Below are 13,811 nucleotides of genomic sequence, written 5' to 3'. Positions count from 1 at the left end.
TATTTTCACATGCTGTTAACTAGATGACTACTGAGGCCTGAGTTACATAGTTTATCCCTTGCCTGGTGTATTTACAGGGCATGCAAACCTGCTTCTTGGTCATCTCAACATGATGATCTCCAGTTCTGACAAAGTTATGCAAAAGACTTGTGCATATTGTGTTGAGAAGATAGCTAACCACAATTTTCAAAATCAACTCTAGCCAATAATGAATAATATATGTGACCTTAATGAGTAATATAAAGATACTTTATGCCTCTGGCTTTGCTAGGAAAGTGTTAAATGGCCTTAGATGAAAAGATAATAAGACCTTCAACTTGAAATCCTTTGCTGTAAAAGGCAAAGTGCTTTACCAGTAAAATTAATATTTTGAAAAATGGTATTACATAAAAAGGTAGGAAAGATTAGTCAGCCAGTGAGTAGAGGTCATTATTTTGTCTGACAGAAAGTCCAGAGCTTTATTGATCGACCTCCTGAAAAGAGAGTATTTGTGTATAGCAGCAAGCAAAAACATGATTTTCTTTCTCAGCATCAACTAATTGCATGCTGCATTTAAAACACATACAATCTACAAGTAAACAAGTTCATGAGGCTGTTAGGTGTCTTAAGTTCAGGGAAAATTTTTCTACAATATAAAACATCTGAGCTGGGAACAGAAGATGTTCTGGAGCACAGCCTAAGGTTTCAGTCAGCAGCCTACCAGGCTTCCCTAGCAGCTCCTCATCACTATCTCCCCTGAAAATCACCTGCATGCAAGTGGTTAAGCCATAGGAAGTCAAGGCTCTTCTCACCAGGGTAAACAGTTGAGTACTTAGCTCTGGCACTGGACTATTGGTCCAGTGTTTTCATTGCCCAACCCATCAGTCATCCTCATCAAGAAAATGGAGGTAATGGCAGTGATTTCTAAAAAGCCCCTTTAAAGAATATATCTGCATTGATGTACATTTGCATTTAAGAGCCACGTCTCACACCTTTCATGGTCTCTCTCACACTGAAGTGGTGACCATGGTTGGTCAAGCACCTCCATGTTAACTATGGCAGTAAAGGTAAGGACACTGAGATGAAAAATACATTTATGATGACATAAAAAATAAAACACTTATTGGCAAGAGCTAAGAGATGGGTGGGAAGCATGTAGAAAGCTACTTTCTTTCTAGGGGACCTAAGTATGCTGCCATTGAATTGAACAGCTCCAGTGAAGTTGACTTCAGGCATGAAGCATGGGCTGTCTAAATGCTTGGTAGTAATCCAGTTTGTATCACCCTTAAATTAGCTGTTAGCTCTTTAGAGGGTGTCTCTACAGTTCAGAGGCCATTACAATCCAACCAGAGAAGCAGTAGCTTGTGCCTGTACAGCAAATAAGGCATGTGAGCTTTTACAATTAAAGGACTTGGGCACTGATGGAAGTACACTGGCCAATTTATCAGCAGAAATCTAATCAATCTAACCATGAGCTCTGTAATTCCCCAGCCCTGGGCCATAAAACACTGCCCTCATCTGAACCAAATGCTTGAACACACTCCAGGTTTTTCTGGCATGAAATAATTCACCAGCTATTTCAGGTATGCCACCCTTGCTTGTGGGTCTCAGCCTGCAGGTGAAAGCACCTAAGTCTGCAGATTTAGCCTTTGGATAACATTTTTCATGGCTATACATACTTGCCAAGCAACTGTGTTAGGCCCAGATTTCCAAGGGCTTGGGCTGTCTTGCCCTGCAAACAACATAGGGATAGAAAGGACAAGGGAATTACTGGGGCTGGTGTCACTGGACCCACTGCACAACGTGCAGAAACCAAAGATTCCCAACTATGTAAGAAAATTCCTCAGAGTGAAGTAAAAAAATTACACCACCACATACTCTCCATATTTTTTCTTACATTTATTTCAGACTAGGGTCTATTCTTAAAGAATGTTTTCTTCTGGAAAAAAAAAATTAACTGCCTTGATCTCCCAACAACACTTTCAGGCAAGGAAATCTACAGTGATGCAACCAGTAGGGTATTTTCTCTGCCATAACTTTAAGTATATTTATTAACTTGCTGAGAATTTTGTGGGTAATAAAAATCAAAAGGAGAGAGACAAATGTCAGCCTGGGAAAAATGTCAAAGGGTTAATTTCTGTATCTCATCTTTCTGTTAGTGAAAGGATCATGGTCCTTGCTGTGCTTGATCTTGACTAGATAGTAAGATGTGTATCTTTGGAATTTAAGAAATCTAAAGAAAACAGAAAATCTTCCTCATTAAAGCTGAGGCAGCACCACATCTGTAACAAACTTAAGGCATGTAAGGACAAAAAAAAGAACAAGGTGTTTGTAGCTCTGTGGACATGTGTAATACCTCACAGGAGCTGGGGATCACATTAGGTCACTGCTGACACAATTGCATGGAATCTTTCTGTGTGTGGTGTGTATTTACATGTCTCAAAAGAAATTGGTTACTGGGGCATTCAGCGTATTTCTGAAGTGGTTGTATTCCTCTTCCCCCTCTCCCTATTTACAGTTCCCTCTGGAGTACAAGAAACATTTTCTGTAACCTCAGCTTCCTGATTCAGCTGTTGTGATGTCAGTTATTTACGATAACAAAAGTGAGACAATGCCTGTGGTTTGTGTGGGACAAAGCCAACCTTGTTTCTGTAAAAAGGGACAATCCTGATGTGAGAAGTCCAGGAAAGGCTATGAAGTAGGACTCTGAGGTGGTATTTCATTAGTCCTGCCAACTTCATAATGGGCTTGACACTGCATTATTTCAAAGGCCACTGACAGAGGGTTTCTTCATTTCCAGAGGACTGGACACTAATGTGACTGGAACTCTTGGAAAACTCCCTCTTTGCAGAACAAGGCTTCAGAGATAGGTATCTTGGGAAATGAATGGATTGCTAGTGGGTGGGGAGGTAGCGAGTGTCAGGATGCAAATGTTTCAATAGCAATTACACATTCTGTGGTCACAGGCAAGTCATTCTGCACCTCTGCTTACCCATCATGAAACTCGCCTATTAATACTGCACTGCCTAAGCCACAGATGTAGTGAAACTTGCACAATGCCAGTAAACTCCTGATGTCACAGAGTAGCAAAAGGAAAGAAGAAACCCTTAAAACAAAGCATGGTTAGTTATGAATGAAGAGCATCAGCTTTGGTGCAGCCTACAGAATGTCCCTTACCCGCTATCCTGCCGATTGGCATCGCATGGTCCTCGGGAGGGGAGACAGACACCATGATGTGGTTCATATAAGCTAACTCTTCTCGGTGCGACAGGTTGATGGGCTTGACGTCCCTGTGCAGCCCATCCTCAGACAACCTCGGTGGTTTGAAATCGGAGTGCCTGGGGTTCAGTATCAAAGGATGCATGATAGGGCTGGGCATCAGCTGGATGATCCTGGTGTTCTCCTGGCGAGGGCTGGAAGGCTTCTGGAGCACCTCGGAAGGAGGCGGGCAGTGGTTGTTTTCTACTGGGGACACTGAGAGAGGATAGGGCTCCTGCTGGTTGTTCTCATACTGGTGCCTTGTCCCTGGCACTCTGTCAGCCGGGGACAGGCGACGGAAGGTGCTATCCATGGGGGACTTCAGTGGCCGCTGGTCGGGGTCTGGCGATGGACGGTGGTTGTTGGTGATGGGCGACCGCGAGCGATGCAACAGTTCAATGGTTGGGGTGCTGTGGTGGACTGCTTCTGCAGATGGCCTCGAAGGTCTATGCACAAAGCTATCTGTGGAGAAAAAAAAAGTCCCCAAAATACAGATTGTCTATATTGTGATCAAGGTATAGGATCTACTGCTGACAGCTTGCAAATGTTTTTTATTTGTGTGACCTACAGATGCCCAGTAAAGTACTGCATAAATGCAGATAGTTATTATTTTTACACAGAATGAATACAGTGAAAACAATCTCCCTCCACTACCATGTAAAAACAGTTCCTTGAGAAACACACTAAGAGGAATCCCATTTTGAGGAGCTGACTGAACATTTGTGAAGAAAGTAAGATCTGATTTAGCTGTACTGTGTTTCTGCACAATTTTTTTGAAATTTATCTCCTGCCATTCATGTCTCTCAGTGTCATTCCTCTTACTACCATGATGAGCACTTCAAGGTAGAAGGGAAAGAAAAAAAGGTAAAATGTCTCCAGGAAAATACTGGGTATTAAGTTTTAGATGGTAGAGGCTTAGGTCAAGGTAGAGAATAACTCAGTCTGAAATATGAACTGGGGAAAAAAAAAAAACACTACTGGTAGGAAACTCTTTATGAAACCCTATAAACTCTTTTGTTAAAAAAAAAATTCTACTGGTAGGAAGCTCTTTATGAAACCCTATATTTTATCCCTGCCTTAGTTTTAAGAGCATCTTCATAAGGACATTTTCTTCTTCTTTTATTTAGTCTGTAGTGTCTACTGATGGATTGCCCCATATAAGCACTTACATGTCTTCAGCAGGAGGACGTCTAGCAACACCTTTGCATGAACACACTTTCCCAGCTGTGATGCTTAAGAGTAGTAGGGAGATAAATCACTAACAATCCTCTCACAAAATTAAAATTTTTGCCGGTGCAAACTTTCAGGTTAGCTAAGGCCATCAATTTTCACTTGGGAAACCACTGACAAAGAGGAAAGCACCACCAGAGCTACAGTGACTAACAGGTTTTTATCAGGAAAAACAAAGATCAAATTTCAGTGCTGTTTGTTGAAAGCCTTGGGTGATAAGAGAAGGAAACTTCTGGGTACATGTCAACAACTGAAACAAGTAGCTGCCTATTTGAGGCTGCCTGTTTGTTCACTCCATTTTCTCTGAATATAAAATGAGTCTCTTGCTCTCTTGCCAAGGCAGTGATACCTGTTTGAAAATCCTGTTGAGGTGAAGACTAAAGGGCTCCTGCTGCTCTGGAACCCAGGCAGGCATCAGGAGATGGATTAGCACATACCCAGGGAAAGGCTTGAACAGCAAAAGCTCAAGTCCTGAGAAAATGTAGTGCCAGGCAGTGACATAGCATCTGTACAAGAACACTAAAGTCTACAGGAAAACCTGGAATTTTAGGCAGAACCTACATTGCTCTAGAATACTTATTAAACACACCTGTGGTCCCAGACAAGAAAAATGCATTTGTAGGGCTATTCAAGATACTCACATTGGAACAGCTGGAGGACATGAAACTCCAGACCTATATATTGTTCTTGCTTAAATCCAAACAGTTTTAAATACAATCTAGCCAGCAAATGTGGGATAGCCCAAATGAAGATCAAAGAGGAAAAATTTGCAACTGCGCCTACCTTGTCTTTCCTTAAAGTCCTCTTTCTTTGCCACAACAGAAAAAAATCAACTCCCAAATTTTACTGTGTCCTATCTTCTACAGACCATCCACCCCCATCACTGTACATTCAAATGCACTGTGCTCATTCTTGGCCTGTAAATACAGACCAGAATATTGTGTTGTTTGTCCTATTTATTTAATGCCTTGGCTGAAGGGAGCAAGTAACTTTAAAGTAGAAAGGAATGCCCTACTGTGCTTTTCACCAAGCTCTCTGAAAACATTAGCTGGCTCTGACAAACTCTAAACAGGGGTGTTCCTACCTGTCTGCTTCCAAACCATGGTGATACTAAACCTGCACAGAGAAGACAGAAAGTATAGACCAAGGAACTCTTGGAAAAGCAGGAAGAGGAAACACCACAAATGGATACACACTAATGGTTCACTTTCCTTCAAGACCTTTTTCTTAAAGTACTTAACAAAAGAATCCCCTCATGGCCAAAGATGCTGTTTGCCATAAAGCAATTCCAACTCTGCTCTAAACAGGACTGCCACAAATGACCCTGAACAAAATAAAATCCTCATCACATTCATTCCTTGGCACATCTGGTGATTGCAAGTTGAGCACATATGGTATGTAATTTCAGGCAGCATTACATTCACTCTGGATCTTCATTCCAAATGAGCAACACTCTTTTCTTGAAGACAAAGCTGTGAAAGGAAATTCACCTCCCAGGAAATTTGCTGACCTATCCATACAGGGATGGGTGGGGCTGCACTTTGAGAGTGAGCAATTGCTGGCGTGACAGTCCCAGAGATTGGCACTTTCTGCTTACCCATGAAAGAAGTGCAGGGAATGACAGTGTAAGCTTCCTGCATGGCATCCCATCCAGTGACTCAGAGCTCTGTCAGAAGGACCACTGGAGATGAAGGTAATTCACTTTCCATTGCTCATCCCTCTGCAGGGACAGAGCCCATTCCAAGCCAATATCCTGAACTGCAGTCAATTGATTTCTAACAGCCAAACCCCCTTTGTTTAAGCCTAGTAAGAAACCACTAGAGGGAAAGCATTTAAAAGCAGGATCATAAGTATAATCCATTAGGAAACAGGCAAAAGAGCCAGAAAATGGAAAAGATCATTGGAGTAAGGAGAGATTGTAATAAAGACACATCACCTGTGAAGTTTAACCACTCAAAATGGGGCCAGGGTAAAATCTGTCCCCTCTGTCACAGTCTGTGAGTTAGCCTGGGTTAAGTTCTGCCCCTTGCATTCATTCTCTTTTTTTTAAGTAATTTGTATTTTGCTGAGGCAAAATGAAAACTCAATTGTGATAGTTTCTCCCAGGTGACTTTGTGAAACAGGAAGAAGAAGTAATGTCAAAATAAACAAATTCACCTGTCTGTAAATTTTTGGCATGGAAATTTTTTGATTGCTTAGTCTTGTGGCAGGCAAGCTGTAGTTTCTTTTGCTTATTATGAAGTTCCTCTCACAGCAAACCAATAACTAATTTTTGTCATTATAAAGAGAAGTTTTCAGTAATAGCACAGAGTTCTCTAAGAAAAGCAGTGCTACTATCAGCAGCCAGAGTATTGTAAGGAAGAAATCTAAGTTGTTTCTTGATCACTAGATTGTAAAAGATGTATTTTTTTAAATGACACACATGAAAGGCCAACTGATCATCCCTGTGAAATCCTCTCTAGTCAAAGTTGCTCCATATGTTAAATGTAAGAGTGTCTGAGAGAGAAGCTAGTATTTGTTTGAAATTTAGAATGGGAACACTTGAAGGCCAAGCTTGAGGAAAAGACTGAGATTTTACTAATGGTCTGAATACAGTGGGCAACTGTTTCTTGCACAGCTCTGCCAACTGAACCTCATCTAACCTGGAATATTTACACAGCTGGGTGGAAACACTTTGGAGCGTCCTTATTCCACCTGCTGCTGTCCTGCTGTTGGCTTAGTCTCAGGGTTTGTTGGTGCCATTTGACTCTGGCTACCTCAGCCTGGCCAGAGGCAACTTGTACAGGTCTGACAGCACCCCTGAATCTTCTCTTGCAATCCCATGTTGAATCTTGAAATAGATTCACATCAAATAGAATAAGCACACCTTTTCTCCAGTTAGCAGAGACCAGGGTAACATCCTAACTCACTTATATTCTCTTCTCCTGTTTCCTCAAAAAGGGAGTAACTACTTTTCCTAGTAGTACTTTTAAAGAAACTACTTTTTGCTAGATTTTTAAATTGAAAATTTAATTCATTTTTAATTGAAAAAAATTAGTTCTGCCTGATGCTTTCGTGGAAAGGATCTCTGAAAAAGATTAAGTTTTATGTTTTTCTATGATATGCCCAAGAAATCAACAAGTACTTCAGCATATGTATTTTAAAGAAATTAAAACCTCAATTTTCCAGTGAAAAGAAGCACACTTCCATTTTGCAGTAGAAGAAGCCCAAATATGCAATTTCACAAACTTAACTATTCTTTTCTCATCACCTTTGATAGACATGGTATGTGTGCACACTACTAGACCTGAGCAAGTAATTCTGATAGTAAAAATGAGAGAAAACCTGCAGAAGCCCACTTCTCTCACCAGAAATTGCTCAACCAGCCCAACAGCTGAACAATGTGATGGGCTCAGTGCCAGGAACTCTGGCATGATGTTCTGACAGACAGCCAGCTGAAGTGACTGGGAGTTGGATATTCCCCTCTGAGGCTGCCCTCCCTTGCTCTGCCAACAACTGCATTTAGCTGCATCTCCAGGATACTGAAAGTGCACGAAGCAACTTTGTCTACCTAACTGGGTGTGAGGAAAAATGAATCAATAGGGTCAATAAAATGCTGTGCTTTTTAATCTGTATCTGACATAGCTTTTAAAGGTGCTTTGGAAACAGAAAAAAATAATAGAAGATAAATGGAGAAGGGCTTGTTGACTCACTAGACCATTTGATTGTTCCAAAGCTGTGGAAACAGAGAGAGGAGAGCAGCTTTATTTAAGTAACTTTGGAGCAAGAAAATGACATAATTCCTACTTGCCTCTGTAATGGCAGCTCCTGTAAAATGAGACAGAGTTACCTTCATCATGATTCTGGTGCAATGTGACCTCTGGCTGAGTATGGATAGAGTTCCCAGGGTGGAAGAAGGGTGTGAAGAGCATATGAGCTTTCCTTTGCTTCAGGATATGCTGAAGGAGTTCATACAAAACATCACCTGAAAGACAAACAGCAGGAAAAAGGAAATGAAAATGTAAATAACTGATGAGAAGACTCATTTAGCCATCTGATGCATGAGTTCATGGCTCCTGGGTGCTATTTTCAGGCCCAAAAATACTAGCAGTAAAATCCTGCATTTCACTGCTATGCAAAGTTCTCATCTGAAAGGAAAAAAAGGCACATCACACCTCTGAGTGTGGCTGTGGCAAAACAGAATGACATTCCCTGGCACCATAATTGTTGTATCTTTCCTTAATGGAACATAACAATGCAATATCCAGAAGACAAGTGGACTAACTGCTTATTTTGTGCCTTTTATAAATTTCATCTTGTATGGATGACCTTATTCCAACATCTACATGAAACGCATAAGGCACTTTTGCATTTGGTCTGGTGTACCTGGTTGCACATTTCAAGTGAAATTGTACATCACAAGATAGGAAGTCTCCTGACTTTTCATTCTGCCAGCTCTTTTGTTTGTCACTGCTCATATTACAGAGGAACAGGCTGCAACAATTACATACTATCTGAAAATAAAGTTAATGAAGTTTCACTTAGGAAACCTTAGATTTTCTGGGAGAGTTTTCTCAAATATGGGGCTTTTTTAGCACTTGTTTCTATGAGATTGTAAGCTGTGTACCACTTCTCCCTTGTCTCTATAAACTGCCAATATTCTAATTTGTGGGCAACTTGAGTTTCTTGGTGTGAAACAGTTAAAGCCATATTGCTTTCCATAATTCAGTTTCCTTTATTTTTAACATCTAGGCTGCTTTTACTGTCTCAGCAGTGACTTTAGGGCATTTTAAAAAGGTGATTGCAATATCTGAAAGCCTAATTAAAAACAAAAGCCTTGAGCACCCAGTTACATGAAAGTCTAAAAAGTGATTTTACCACATAATTTCCATCATTGAATGTAACAGTGGCATAATCATAGATAACTAGTGCTGTAACACTCAGAGCAATAAGGAAGCAAATTTGTACCTCTTTTGATTGGCCGGACAGACTAGTGAAAACATCCATAAAGCTGTGTGTGGTTTTGGTTTTTTTTTACTTAATGAAATAGCTGAGACTTCTGCATCACCCATATGCAGCAATATTAAGATGGTGAAAAACATTTTCACCATTCCCTCCCTTCCTCCCTCCCTACCTCCCTCCCTTCCTTCCTTCCCTGGGCAGCCCTGAACGGAACAGCGTTGGGGCTGTGAGCCCCTTTCTTGGCAAGACTGTGGGAGTGATGCCCTTCTCCTGCTTTAACCATGAGGGGAAATGATACAGCTCTCATATGGCCTCAGTCTGGAAAAACTTAATGCCTCTGTGGCAAACATTATTTCACAGTTCTTAAATTTCATGTACAGTTAATTCTAGGAAATGCTGAGGTAATGTCCCTTTACCTACAGTTATCTCAACTTTTAGGGACTGACTCAGATATCCTCCACAAGGTTTATTATCAGTGGGGAATACCTGGAGGGAAGGAAGAGACAAAATGCAAGGGAGGAGGCCTTTAGCTGGGTTATTTCCTTCCAAATTCAGCTTAACCTTCTGAATAAAGTGAGATTCTGCAAGTCAAAGGCTCTTCTCTGGGAACACTCTATTTCCAGCCTAGAAACATTTTTAATCCTGTTTATTTCAAGTGCCCTCACAGCACATAAGGGGAAGAATAGGAACATGCAGTCATGAAGGGGAGTTGCAGACAACATACATAAAGGTGTCCCTTGCAGTCCTTGCCCACATCCCTGCTTTCAATACTCCTTCTGCTTCAAGCAGGGTTAACTTTTACATTCCAAGTGGTGTACCAGAATTAAAAAAAAAAAAAAAAAAAAAAAGAAGACATTTCTAGGCATTAGTTCTCATTAGTGTATTACAGTGACAACAGACATTGATGTTTGGGCTCTTTTTCCATGCAAAATATCCTGGATTTGAAGCACGTGCTTAAAAAACTTTATATACACTAACATAACTAACAGTTTGTGAGGTAGATTCTGCAGGTGGAGAGTGGCCAAGCAGGTTGGTACAGAATCAGACCCACAGCTTGACTATCAGCTGGATTCCAGCAGCACCAGCTGTACTCCTGCACCTTGTGAGCCTTGCACTGGAAGCCTCCTCATAGCAATTCTGTCACCACTTGGTCCAAGCTCTTTAATCACCTATAGTGATTGAAGTGCAAGCCTTTTATCTTTAACAGGAGTACCTCATGTGGTCACAAAAAACAAGGCTCACAACTCATATTAAACATCCCTGACAAAGGAGGGTCTGACTGTATAACTGGAGCAGACAGACCACAGGGGATACAAATACAGGCAGGTAATACACATATTTCTAAACTTCCTCTGTGAATAAATGAAGACATAATTTGAGCAATAGGCAGACTGATTCACACACCTGTCTGTGCTGAGGGCTGGACTCCAACACATGTGAGAATATGGTAAGGTAAAACAAAACCCACAGGGGCTGTTAAATAGAGGCAAAGTCCCCAAGAAAGGAGTTTTGCAGTCACTTTTAGCAGCACCTCAGCCAAGACAACTGGGAGGCAAAATGCTAATACAGGCTGCTTAAAGAGGCTGGAGCACTTGATTGACTTGCTGCTGTAGTTGGGTCTGTGAACAGATAAGTGTTTACAAGGAAGAGCTGGAAGTCACAAAAGGCTGCCAGAGCAGCTTGCTTTCTGGGAGCTCTGCAGGGAGTTTTAACTATAAACAGGTTGGATATTTGGGGTTGAATTTGCCTTCAAATATGCCTACAACTCAGATGTATCAGGATTTCCTTCTCTCTTTGTCCTTTTTGTCCTTGCCTCATACACGTGTCTCTGTCCTCCCTTTACCCTCCCTTTCCCACTCCACCTCAGCAAAGGCGACCATTTCTTCCTCTGACCCTCTTCAGCTTTTGTTGCACCTTCCTCTCTCTTTGCAATCACAGCTTCTGTAAATAGTCCTCACCTGAATGAGGGGATCTGTATCGAAAGTCCTCTTTGGTCAGGAGCAGCAGAGCTTTGCCATTCATCTCAAAGGTGTTGCTCTCAATGGGCCTCAAGGAAAACTCCTTCTCCGCCCACCGGAGCCACTGTGCCACATCTTCCCTGCTCCAGTACACGGGCTGCAAACCTGGGCCAGAAAGAGACCACAGTTCTGTTACCAAATTGAGACAAGGCACAGGAACACAGGCACACATCACTGAATCCCCCCTTTCCCCCACAGCATAACCTACAAAGTCTCAGGGGAAAGGGTAGGAGAGCAGGATTACTCTAAGCACTGGACTGCAAAATAGTTTGGCACTTTGGTTTATCTGTGACATACTGAGAACCAAGAACTGACTCAGCATCCTGAAGAAAGCTCACAGGACATTATTTCATTCCAGGTTTCCACTGTGCAAAAGGATTTTCCTCCACGTGCTCCTTCTGATGAGCAGAGCAAGCAGCAGGAAAAGTCCTTGGTGCCATCCCTCCTTGGTGTGTATCCTTTCATGGAAGAGAGGTGTGCTCTCTCATCACACCCCTTGTACATTCATGGATCAAGAATAATGAAAAGTTGTCAAATGCAAGACAGCCATGGCTCCTTTCCAGGTGGCTGGGGTGGGGTCTGTAAGGAAGGGCAGCTTAAACACAGCCCCTGTATCAGTGTGATTATCAGCACATGTATTGTTGAGAGAGGTGTATTCACTACCCCTCCTCCAGGTGCCATTACGTGAGCAGGTGCCATTCCCACACTGGAGAGGAAAGCCAGGGCCAAGATTGTGCCACCTTTGTCACTGCTTTAGCCTGTGTTTCCTGTATAGCAATCAAATATTACCAATGTAACTAGGTCCATGTAAGAGAGTATAGCATTTTTTAGTAAAATAGTAGGGATATTTGGTTTGGAGACAGATTTTCCAAGGTGCCAAGGAAAATCTGGCACTCCCTTTCTGCCAGCCAGCTCGTACAGTTTATAGAGCCTAGGCTATTGTGTTTACTCACAGAAGCCCAACCACATTACCATCAAGACATTTTGCCTGCTACCTTTATTGGGCACAGGCAGAGAAGCTTGGGAGGTATGACAATTCAATATCTGTTCTACACACAAATTTAAAATAGCTTCCTTCCCCTGGAGAGAAGGCAGCACGGTGAAGAGCTGTTTATACCCGAGTAGAGAGATTATCTCCAATCCAATGGGCAATAAAAGCTTTATTTTCCTTCCCCCCTCATGACATGATTCATTGTTTGACTTGCTACAAAGCTTACCCACTGTGCATAGGAACATAAAATTTGCCATATCTGATCAGATCTCTGGTACACAGCCTGTGGGCAGGAGCCAATACCTTATGCTTTAGAGGAAGATGAACCTCCCTTCCTTGTATTGCACCTGGCTGATTGTATGCTGCACATGGGAAGAAATTTCCTTCCTGGCACACCATTCTCTGAGATCTGATTACCCTCCTCCTACCAAGCACTAAAAGAAGCCGGAGAGAGTTGTACCACTCTTGTTTTGGTTTGGTTTTTACTTCTTTAACAGATAGGCAACCTTTTATTTCTGTTTTAGCAAGAGGTAACATGAAGTGAATTGCATTCTGCTGCTTTGCCAGATTCCCAGACAACGGCTTTGGAAAGTCCCAGAGCCACAGTTGCATACAGAACTGAATCTCTGTTAGAAGAGGAATAGAGATTGTGCCTGAGAAAGGGTCAGAGCTGACCTAAGAAAGGGATGCCTGCGTGGCTGTAGCAAGAATTTCCATTAACTTTCAACTGTAGCATACTATTGTACTACAGAAACAAGTAGTAGCCTTTAATTATTTATGAAGCAAATTCTTTTCCCCCTACGAATTAGGGTCTGCTTATTGAGGCTAGAGTTTTCTATAGGACCTTTATTTTTGAAGGGACTGGGGTGAGGTGTAGATTTGCTCAGACACACGGAAACTGTCATCTAAAATGCCACAGTGAGGTTCATCTTCTGCTGAATAAAGGGCTATTTCTGCAGAAAATACACTCCAGACCCCAGGCTGTTGCTGTAGCTAAAAGAGCAAGGTGAGATGTGATGCAGGCAGACCACAACATATGAAAGGGTTTTACAAGACCATCTGAGGAGTGCTTGAAATGCTCATGTGTGATTTCTTTTGCCTCCCTCTTTGCCATGCCATGCAAGCAATAAATTGCCCAAAGGAGAACTGTCGTGTAGAAATCTAACTGGCCTTCTGATGTGTACTTCACCTGATGAGGCATTAAACAAAAGAGAACATCACTGTGAAAATCATGCTGACAAGGACAGAGTTGTACCATAACTTCAACATGAGGTGTGTACTCCCCTATAGATAACAATGTAATAAATAAATCACTCTCTGAACAAACACAGATCAACACTTCCCATCTGCAGGTGACAGTACATTTTTGCCTTCTGTTCAACTAGTACAAAAGT

General features: G+C 41.9%; 1 protein-coding gene across 8 annotated transcripts in view; it reads right to left on the bottom strand.

The window, feature by feature from the left end:
- Window positions 1–13,811, bottom strand: part of ETV6 (ETS variant transcription factor 6) — a 132,685-nt gene that overhangs the window by 20,644 nt on the left and 98,230 nt on the right. For all 8 annotated transcript variants that reach the window (XM_053942684.1, XM_053942688.1, XM_053942682.1 and 5 more), the window contains 3 exons: window positions 11,367–11,531; window positions 8,297–8,431; window positions 3,157–3,699 (listed from right to left, as the gene is read on the bottom strand). In XM_053942684.1, the coding sequence (XP_053798659.1) occupies window positions 3,157–3,699; window positions 8,297–8,431; window positions 11,367–11,531 (843 nt within the window). The remainder of the gene's footprint in view (window positions 1–3,156; window positions 3,700–8,296; window positions 8,432–11,366; window positions 11,532–13,811) is intronic.

Source organism: Vidua chalybeata, chromosome 5, assembly GCF_026979565.1.
Source record: "Vidua chalybeata isolate OUT-0048 chromosome 5, bVidCha1 merged haplotype, whole genome shotgun sequence".
NCBI lineage: Eukaryota > Metazoa > Chordata > Aves > Passeriformes > Viduidae > Vidua > Vidua chalybeata.
The sequence above is the reverse complement of the archived record's forward strand: the minus strand, read 5'-3'. Positions and strand labels throughout refer to the sequence as shown.